The sequence below is a fragment of the Trachymyrmex septentrionalis genome, unplaced genomic scaffold, assembly GCF_001594115.1.
Source record: "Trachymyrmex septentrionalis isolate Tsep2-gDNA-1 unplaced genomic scaffold, Tsep1.0 scaffold66, whole genome shotgun sequence".
Lineage (NCBI taxonomy): Eukaryota > Metazoa > Arthropoda > Insecta > Hymenoptera > Formicidae > Trachymyrmex > Trachymyrmex septentrionalis.
In genome coordinates, this window is record NW_017305843.1 from 1,900,861 (window position 1) to 1,911,745 (window position 10,885).

Sequence of the window (10,885 nt, forward strand, 5' to 3'; positions counted from 1 at the left end):
GTATTCTAGTTATAATACATATATGTGCGAAAATATATTTTGATCAAAATGACTAGGACGCGCCTACTCCCGAGTTAAATTAATGTAAACAATTCTTTTGTCATTATATTGGAGCACATTGCGTTTCTAGTAATAGATTTAGATATTATATGTGTGTTTATACAAGACATGAGGAAGATGAACATAAAACAAAAATATCGAGGAAGATACATTTAATACATGAATTATATAGTTTAGATCATTCTTATTTGCATCACACATATACACACCATTCTAGATTGCATTTTCTCAAACAATTTTCTTTTGATGAAGCACCGTGTTGTTAAGAACAATTCTTTATTTTACGCTATGTCTCTACTTTTGTATTTAAAGAGTTACAATTAATTTAAATTTGATGTAGATTATTTTAGTTCATGCTTACAAAAGAATTCTCAGTATGGAAATATAAATTTTATATCAATACAAGAACTGTTAACAATATGAAAAATAGCTAAAATAATTTTTTAAAAATAATTTATGAAACAACGTTTTGTTATTCTATGGACATAGAGATTCTATAGATATATATATATATATAGTTATCATTTAGTTTAAATAAATATATAACAAGTCTTATTCTCTAAATAAACTTAAACAATATATCGACTTTTTGAGAATATAAAAGTACTGTTAGATATGTGGACATTTTTAAAAACTATTTGTAAATTGTATGGAAAGAAATAAGATGAAATTGTGAAGTAGTTCCTGTATGTACTATTGTTGGATGTTATTTTATAACATATGCGATTTATTGTAACATAAGTCATGACTAGTGGTTTGTAATTAAAGTACCGAATTACCTCTGAATTATTGTAAATATTGCTACATCGAAAAAATGAATGCATTTTGGACATAGCGGCTGAGTAAGATTGTACAAACTATACGTCATGGAATTTGTGTATATCTATGGTAAAAGCTGTCGCGTCAGTTTCGCTAAAATATCCTTAGAGTTTTCTCTCCACTTTTAGATTTTTGCTTTTGTGAGTGAATTGTTAATGTTATCTTTTCTATCTGATACTGCGCGTGCGGCGACGATCGACATTAGTGTATATACATATATATTTAGCGCTCTACGATTATTTATTTCTACGTAATAATAATAAGGGTTTAACTTTTAAGTTGCACAAGTTGTGTATACTTGTTTGCTGTAAATCATTTCAAGTTGTGGTTAGAAAGGAATGATACACTTATAAATATGTTTCCAAACTGTTAAAATTTGGAACGCTGTCTAGAACTCGTAATTTACAGTTTGCAGTGTACATAGAGCCGGTGAGATGCTTTCCCGACGCGTTGATCCGAATGATAGTGAATTTTGCACATCGGATTTGTATAGTTTGCGGTTAAGGATTTTTAAACTTTTAAAGTAAAATTATAGAAAACATTAAAAAAAAAAAGAAAAATGTAGCGGAGGAAAAGGTTATTATAATGGTTTTCGAGCAACACAAATTATTTCTAATAAATGGTATAACTTTTAAAAGATATGTCTTTCTATACTTACTCATAGATACATTGATATATTTTATTTCATATTCGTAATCAGTTGAAAATCTTTGCATTCGAGTGGCGCGAACTTTCATTTTTATTTTATGTTTTTCTTTCTTTTGTATATACTTTATGTACATATAAAGATACGTAAATTATAGATACGGTGCCATATCTGTTGAAACTTACGTTTTAACATAATCTGCATTCGTGAGCCGCGCAAAATTGTGGAAACCTTAAACATCTGATACCAAAATCACGACTAGATGATTCGAAATGTACATGCTGCGATTTTGTATTGCGCCACTAATTTGAAATTTTTTGAAAGGTATTTTTTCGTTGCAATTTCTTTGTCTTCTTTTGTAGAATAAAAGGGAAGCGTTTCAGAAAAGGCTTTTAAAACATTTAAGCTTTTCATAATTATGCAATTGACTCGCTATGCATAGGTAAATTAAGTTAAAGATTAAGTTATATTAAGAATGATTTTTATATTCATTCCATTTCGGGAATTATATACCTTTATGCTTGTTCTAAGATACGATATCTCAGGGATTTTTAAATAGTAGCATACAAATGTATTGATATACTCGTTACTATTTATATACTGATAAATTAACTAAAAAAAAATTAAAAAGAATATTTAGAGGCATGGTAATGCTAAGCAAGCGAAGCGTCATATCGCGAGATAGAAATTATTTCAGAATTCTGTATAAAATTTTACTACTAAAAGCAAGTCAAATTGTTTAACAGCAAAGAGAAGACTCGTTGCTACACTGGATATAAACTATGTAAAAAGTAGTTAAACGAGTATTTAAGAATCTCTGAGATTGTATAAATTATGTAATATGTATAGGTCATAATTAACACGTGTAGTAATGTAATTATTAAAATACAAATACCGTGCTGCGATAACGATTTACTCTTCACGTGGAATCATAATCGTTAAAAAATTGGCGATGTTAATTAGAATGTTAATAAGGAATATTTGATACTTGCATGCATTTATATGAAAAAGAACGGAAGTGTCTAAGCGGAATTAGATGTTTATTATACCGTTACAGAAATGAGACAGCGAATTGTTCTCAAGATTCTAAAAAATGTATAAAAGAGAATCACTTTATAATTTGTTTAATGTTAATACGAAATTTCTATTTTGAAAAAGTTCTTTTTTGCATAAAAACTTTTTTGCTAAATCCATAGTAAAAACGATGCAATTGCGATATTTGTATCACATAAGATACATTCGCAACGGTTAGCGCAGAGAGTGTCATTTAATCCTTGTTTAACACTCGGTGAACAACAAGGGTAAAGTAATACTTCTGATCTAATCGCTGCGTAAACGAATGCAGGGATAGAGATTTGCTATGCAATCGAAATATTGTCGCATATAATATTTTGTGCTTCAACGTAAGTGTCTTTTAGCTTTACACAAACGTGTTTATTAGTTGCATCGGAATTAAGGTATATACGAATTGCCTTGATTTTATATCGTTGTAATTGTTATAAGTGTAATATTAAAAATGCTCAATTTCTGTAAAACACATGCTGGCTTTAGCAGAAGATATTGCGATGTGCGGATTAAATGAGCACATTGAATTTTTGAGATACCTGTACGGTATTTGTATATCTGCGCACTGTATAATCTTGTAATGGTAATAAATTAATTACTTCCAAGCCTGTTGTCTACTCTGTCTTATTATATATAGCCAAGCACATAATTAAAAAGAATCAAATAGTATTATATATCAAAGTGATTATGGATTGCTATATTCCTAATCTTCTGAAATTAATGAATCGATCTTTATATGTTCTTACTGTTTGTTTTTGGTATGTTAAAAGAAAATTAGTCTGACAAAAGAAAATTTATCCTTTTAAACCCAGAAAGACAATTAGTGTAAATTTTGTAAAATGCTTTATTATAATAAAATTTTCAAAAATTTTATATTAAAGTTAAAAACGTCATTGCTAGTATATTAAAAATTTCTATTATTAAATTATTCATTAATTACTAAAAAAAATTAACATATAAATATTTACTGAATTAATTATAAAATGATTAATATAAAATGAATTAATATTGCATTATAAACTAATTGTTCATACTTGTGTTTACAAATTTTTATGTCAATAACAATATTAATATTTTTCTCAATTATTACGTTCTTAGCGCTTTACTCATCACGAAAACGGAAAATTTGGTTGAAACAAAAAGAAGCTTAGAGTAACGTGTCTATGTTTTAGATAGAATTCACTAGGGCTTCCATATGCACAAAATGTATACGTTAAACTATGTAACCGTGGATATTTTCGGCGGATAAGACATCCATAGTTTTCGATTTTGTTTCGCATTGCGTACACTGGTTTAGTTCTATTAATTGTTATGTCCATAGAATATAATTGCCTTATAATGCATTATAAAAATATTAATTAAAAATTGAAATAGTTTAAGTTTAAAAAACATTAAAAATATAAAAAAGCATCAAAAATATTTTAATACTGTTTAAAAATATTTATTAGTGCAAAACATATACTAAGAAAAAATGCAACCAGGAATGCAGGAAACCAAATTTAATACCATTGTTTAGATGTTCATTATAAAAAGATGTATAAGTCGTTCTAACTTTAGGTTGTTCTGTTTTGACCTAATATAATTACGATAAAAACTTTGATAAATTTTCCTATGCAAACTATGTATTTTTAATTTAAAAATTTAAATAAAGTTTAATTCGATAAAAACGGACTTACCTGTAGTAGAGGCTTTCCACTATCTTCGTCGATTTAAATCTGCAGTCCTTTTTTAATTGCATAAAAATTTTTTATTTTTTCATTATTTATTACTTTACACATAAAATTTATTTATTTTGAAATATAATACAAAGAAAATATGCTAGAAACATATAATTTAATACACGTATATAATACAACACAATAGATATTATGTAATACATTATAAAGTAAAATATAATATAAATAAAATTAAGTACATTACATTCCGTAAGCAATTTTGTTATATATTATACTGTTCTGTTTTTACGGAATATACTTGCAATCGATGAGTCATTAGCTTACTTGGATTAAATTTGGAATTTTTAAGCAAAATATTCTCAATTTTAAGTTATGAACAACATCGAACAGAGACAAATCAACTTGTATAATAAGTCGTGATTTTATATAATGTACTTATTGTGGTTTTATATTATAATGCACATCGTTTCCTTTAAAAGTGATATTAATAAAAATATGTGATTTTTGAGTTATTATATTATGAATAAATTATGGAAATTTGTCTACTATATTGGACGCTATTTGTGAAATTTTTTATGCAAGGAATTTCTTTCCTGATAATTGACAGTTATGCGTACCTCTGCAAGATTTTTGTTGTTATCCGAGGATGGTTCAAAAAGTGAATCGAAACGTTATATTTATATTTATTATATTGTTGAATCTCTTATGTGCTAAATTATTTCTGCGTCTTGACAATCGCGCGTGACTCATATTTACCATTTTTATCATGATTAATTACTTGTTATCATAAGAGTTAGGGTAATGTTCTGTTTCACGCATAATGCGCATGACATAACATTTTATTCTTTTTTATTATTCGATAAACAACAAAGATAAAATGATGTATCATGCCGTGAAACGGAACTTTTAAATAAAGATAATTCTATTAAAAGTAATCTAACGTAACTTCATTCTTAATACGATCACCAAACAGCATTGTGTCTTTTTTAAAGTTTTCAAAGAGATTGATATCCACATAAGATTGCCCGGGATATCAGAAAGAATATGTGACATCATATATTCGAGATCCGATTGGATATTCGACGGAGTCATTATCCATCCGAATACCGGATATTTTTCGGATATTGGTGCAATTTCTCCATTTTATTTAAAAAAAAAGAAAGGGAAAAAGGAAAGCAAGGAAAAAACAGCGACAATAATTTTCTTTATCTCCCTTACGTGCAAAGAAAAAGAGGAAGAATGAATTGTGCAAGAAGTTCAGCTGAAAAGAATAGAATTCATCAGTGACGCAAATTTTCAATAAAATTTCAGCCAGATGTACATATAGCCGGATGCTAATAATATCCGGCCGGATAGCAAAAAAGTCGAGTACTGGATACCGGATATCCGGTACATCTTTAATTGCAAGTAAAAAATTCATTGTTTTAAATGAATTAATAAGAGAATTGCACTAATATTATGTTATAAAATCTCAAATTTTTTAGGCATAATAATATTGCATATATAAGAATATTATACATAAGTCATTTCTATGATCTAATTATTTGTTGTTAAGAAAACGATTAGAATTATCTCAAAGGATGCCGGCACATGTGTAATAATTTTAATCTTGCGTTAATTATTGCAAGTTATTGTGGATACGATTTGTGATGTGATTCGTTTATACATACTTGTCCAGTTGTTTGCTATTTTCAAATTATTTATAATGAAAATCTCTCATGAATTTTAATGTTTTAATATCTTAATAACGTGCATTTGCAAAATGTAGTTCGCAGTAAGTAATATTTAAAGAAAAAAAATGATAAAAATGTTTCTAAGGAGTCTTTATCAATATATACACATGGATGATAAATTTCAATACAAGATCAATTATGTTAAACAAGTAAAACGATTAAAAATGATCGACAAAAACATATTTTTTGTTATTCTCATGAAGAATTTTTACATATATAAATTATCGTTATTCTCGCACTTGTAGATTTTGATTTCAGAGGCAAATTTTCAATCGCACGTATGAAAGAACGAATAGGAGTTTTCAATTATTCAGAGCATTTCTGGATACGGGATGTACAACAAACTATTTTTTTCCTTGTCAATGATCTTGGACATTGCTCTCGCACATATAGATTTTTGTACAAAATGCAGAGACAAACGTAGGAAATTTTCGTCACACATACTTATGAGAGATCGTCAATTATCTATCTATTTAATTTGAACTTATTTTTAATATATTTTCGTTCCACGAAAACTCCAAACTTTAATCACACACAAAAAAATGACATTTAATTATGATTCTAAGGCTATATATATAGGCTATATATATTTTTATCGATCGGATTGTGGTACATTTTTGAAAATCTATGTCAATTTGTTAGGATCGCCGTTATCAATTATGCAATAAATTTTGCAGTTAATGAAATAAATTTAGTCAAATATCTATTCAACAATTTTATTACAGACAATTTAGAATCTAGAATTAAGCCTTTTATTTTAAATAAGTTCTTATTTTAAAGAGGATTAAAAAAATGTAATTTTAACGTTAACAATATATGTTATAAATACTTATTACTTCCCAACCATGCATATATTTGCATAAATAAATATGTATAAGGTAATATATCCATAAATATCCTCGAAAAAAAAAAGTAATATATATGAGCATATAATATTGTATATAATTATACGTAATATATTAATTTTACATATAATTACATATAATTTTATATAATTATATATAGTTATGTATAATTTTGTATAATTATGTATAATAATATATGAAACATTTTTTTCTGAGATTTTAGCATTAATACAGTACAGAAAATTTTATTGCGTATTCTTATCTAAACATAGTTTTAAAATATTATTTTAAAACAAGGTATACAAAGTGATATGTTCTATTATCGAAATATATTTATGATTCGTTTTAAAGACGCACTGAGTAATTATATGGAATATTTGGTACTAATAATAGAAGTGGTTTTTACATATGATATAGCTTCATTGAAATAAAAGATATCGAGGGTGATTGTAATTGCTCACTATCAATTACAGCGACTTTAACCTAGGGAGATTTTTTATTATTTTTTTCTAGAGCTGTGATTGGCTAATGCTAGTGAACTTGTGCAACTGCAATACACTCGAAGATATCATGGACATCAATAATGGATAATTTTTGAATGTAATATTGAGGTGTAAAACTGTAACATACAACGAGCAAAATATTGATCTGGGAGAAATCCATGAAGTGTCATGTGCCTCATTCTTTAATTTAAGATTTTTTATTAAAGTTATTAAAGATAACAGTATTGATACAATAATTATTTTAATGTTCCTATTCTCGATATCATTTTAAATTAATGAATGTGATAAGGCTCTATATTTTATATTAAGAAAACGCTCTTCAATTTTGATGTTCATGAACCGCTCTTTCAATATATTTAATTTTGCACAAATGGTATATAAAATACATTTAATGTTATGTCAAAAATATGAAACATCAGTTAACAGCTCTGTACAGGGATCGTTTTACACTTTTGACAAATCAAAGCTTAAAATCTGTTTATTATTGAGCTTAAAATCTATTCATTATTGAGCTTCATGTTATTAATCGACAGATATTAAATTTTATTTATTCGAATTATCTCGCGTGACTATAAAACATGTTTCAGGCAGCCAAGATCTTTTAGATACAACAAGGCATCAACTAGTATTTTGGATACTTTGTCTCCTCCGGCATATCTTTGTTTCTTCATGCTTTCTAAAGGGCCAAAATCTAATATTTCTTGTACTAATACTTCTGGACTGAGATATCCCAGTATAATCGGTATAAATACGCACATAACAACGAAACCAAAGAGAGCACCTCTCTTAAAATCGCTCAACAAAGCATTATACGAGTATTTCTCAATATCTTGAACGCCGGTGTTTAATAGATATTCTTTAAGCGAGTCATGATAGGCCTGTATAAAATCGAAAAATTTTTCTTTCCTTATTTCATTTGAACAACATAAGTGAAGATATGTGGAGAGATCAATGACAGGTGTCGAGTACCTAATAAGCGCGAAATCAATTAATATTGGAAGATGCTGTCCATTATCATCTTCTGTCTTGAAGAGAATATTATCCAATGTGAAATCACCGTGACACAACGTGGCTAGAGGTTCAAGCGGCTGTACCGTTTTTATCATCACTTCTTCAAACGCATTTGAAAGTAAGGCTTCCATCTTATCACAGAAGACTGCATCATGATCCTGGCTGCGAAGATATTCTACTACTCGTGATGTCTTAATGTTGCAAGCAAATTTGTAAATATTCTCCGTTTTGTTTGTATACCTAACTTCTTGAATTTGCGCCGCGATATTGAAGAATTTTTCTCGTTGCATTTCTTTCATGACATATCCTTTACCATGAAATCGTCCCAGCTCGCGCATCGCCGCTAATGTATATTCCACTGGAGGATCATATCTATATGGCCAAGAATAATATCCTTGTTCATTGACATTTTCTAAAGCGATTATAGAATCGATAGGCGGTCGTTCTTCAACATAGAAACATTTTGCATAATTATCCGGTCGAGTGTACATTTGATAGAACAGGATCTCGTTGCGAAATTGAAGATCAATACGAGCTATCTGACTAAAACCCAACATGGGTCTCTTCAGTATTATAGACAATTCCTCGTTCTGTTTGTTTGTTTTATTCTCAAATTTTAAACGTACACGATATATGTTGGACATAATAAAATTGCCAGTAGATTCTAATAATTCGTACTGAGCTTTGTGAATGTCCGATCCAAGATTCTCGATGATCTTCGGCATCATCTCGTCGATCCATCTTTGAACATTTTCGTAGGACATTTTATTTTGAATACACGATTCGCACGTGTCCGAATAAAAATAATAAAATATACGTGAGTTACTGATTGAGTTTATATCACTTCGGCAATTAGCGCGGCACTAATAGTAGCTTCTTGTAAAAACTAGCTAATTTTGCTTGGCGCAAATAAAAACTACGAGTTTTATGAAGTTAACATTGGGAAATAGATATCGATGCATCGCGATGAATCACAAAAATAGTTTAACTGCGTATAGCAACGCATATTTTTAGAATGCTAAAACAGTTTGTTATCAGCTGATGACCGTGTCTGATAATAATTGACTCATTTAAAATAATACGTGTAGTACGGAATAGTATTATAGACAGACGTTAGGCATTATAATCAACTTATAAACAACTGTTTCTTGTATTTTTAAAACTAAACGGAACAGTTTTTTAAAAGATATATTTTTTAACGTAAATTACATATGTATTATAAATGATATGAAAAAGGATGCATTAAAAAAATTTCACTTTTTAAATCTTAAATATATTTGCTATAATAAATAACATATTGGTTATATTCATGTGGACATAAACATAATTTACGTAATTATCTTTCATTGACATTTCTTAAGGTGATTAATCTTAAGGTGAGCTGGAAGGTGATTGTTCTTCAAGGTAGAAGCATATTGCGATGTAGACGTAATATTCGTTACAATATGATAATAAAATAATGAAATAATGCATGCAATATACAGGGTGGCCTATTGAAAACAAAACAGATCGATATCTCTTATAAAAATGATTTTTCGAATAAAACGTAAAAAGTTTTTATTTGGAAGGGGACATCTTTTAACGTATAATTCTTACCCTTAACTTTAACTCCCCAAACGGGGGTGCCAATCTTTAAAAAATTTCAAATGGGAAAGAGGGGGGTCAAATGATACATCATTAGAAAGGTTTGTCAATTTCCTACATTTCTATGTTTGATTTTTTTAAATTCGATCAATTTGTTTAGACGATACAGAATGTTAAATATGAAACAAACAAATCTTTATATCTTTAAGTTTTTTTCTTTATTATCTATTGAATCAATTCATTGATCATTTGCAAAGCAAAGGGTGTCTGAGACGCATACTATTGTATAAGTTTGCGTGATAATTGTTTGAAATATTGACCCACCGACTTCCATACAATAACAGAGATTCTGCTGGAAACATTATTGTATATTTTGGATTCTGAAACATTTATAGGGTGATTTGATTCAGCATTCGTTAACGATAAATTAATGTAAAAATGTTAACTGTGTTGCATAAATTTTATTTTTTAAATGATCCCCACAAAAAGAAATTTAATGACGACAAATCTTGAGACTGAGAGGCCATTCAATAGCGCCTTTTTTTCCAATCCAATGAATAAAATTTCGGAAAAATTTTATTCAAATACGAACAAGCCGTGCATAATGCGGAAGAGCTCCGTCTTATTGAAATATTAATTGATTTTCAAAATAATGATCATCATTAAAAGATGATCATCAAATTACTACTGCATTTAAATTTTCTAAAATTAAACATATAATATAAATCATTCCCACTAAATCGGACAACTATTATTAATAACCTAATTCTAAAACTTTCTTACAAACCCTAAAAATTAAATAATAAATTAAATAAAATTCTATATATACCTGTATCATATAATAATATACATAATTATTGTGAAATATTTACTAATAATAATTTAACTATTATTAATATAATTAATATATATTTATATATTAAAATCAATAATATTAAAGAAA

General features: G+C 27.9%; 1 protein-coding gene and 1 long non-coding RNA gene across 2 annotated transcripts in view; both read right to left on the reverse strand.

Annotated features, from left to right (window-relative positions):
* Window positions 1-644: 644 nt before the first annotated feature.
* The window catches only part of LOC108753207, a 21,074-nt gene continuing 10,833 nt past the window's right edge, over window positions 645-10,885 (reverse strand). Inside the window, exons 2-3 of the long non-coding RNA XR_001939612.1 lie at window positions 10,267-10,269; window positions 645-1,041 (exon numbers count right to left, since the gene is read on the reverse strand). This is a non-coding gene — a long non-coding RNA (uncharacterized LOC108753207). The remainder of the gene's footprint in view (window positions 1,042-10,266; window positions 10,270-10,885) is intronic.
* LOC108753206 lies at window positions 7,865-9,125 on the reverse strand. The gene has a single exon (XM_018494601.1). The coding sequence runs from the start codon at window positions 9,120-9,122 to the stop codon at window positions 7,917-7,919; it is 1,206 nt and encodes a 401-aa protein (XP_018350103.1). The 5' UTR covers window positions 9,123-9,125; the 3' UTR covers window positions 7,865-7,916.

Excerpts from the sequence above, each read along its gene's own strand:
- LOC108753206 (XM_018494601.1), bottom strand. The coding sequence starts at position 9,122 with ATGTCCTACGAAAATGTTCAAAGATGGATCGACGAGATGATGCCGAAG.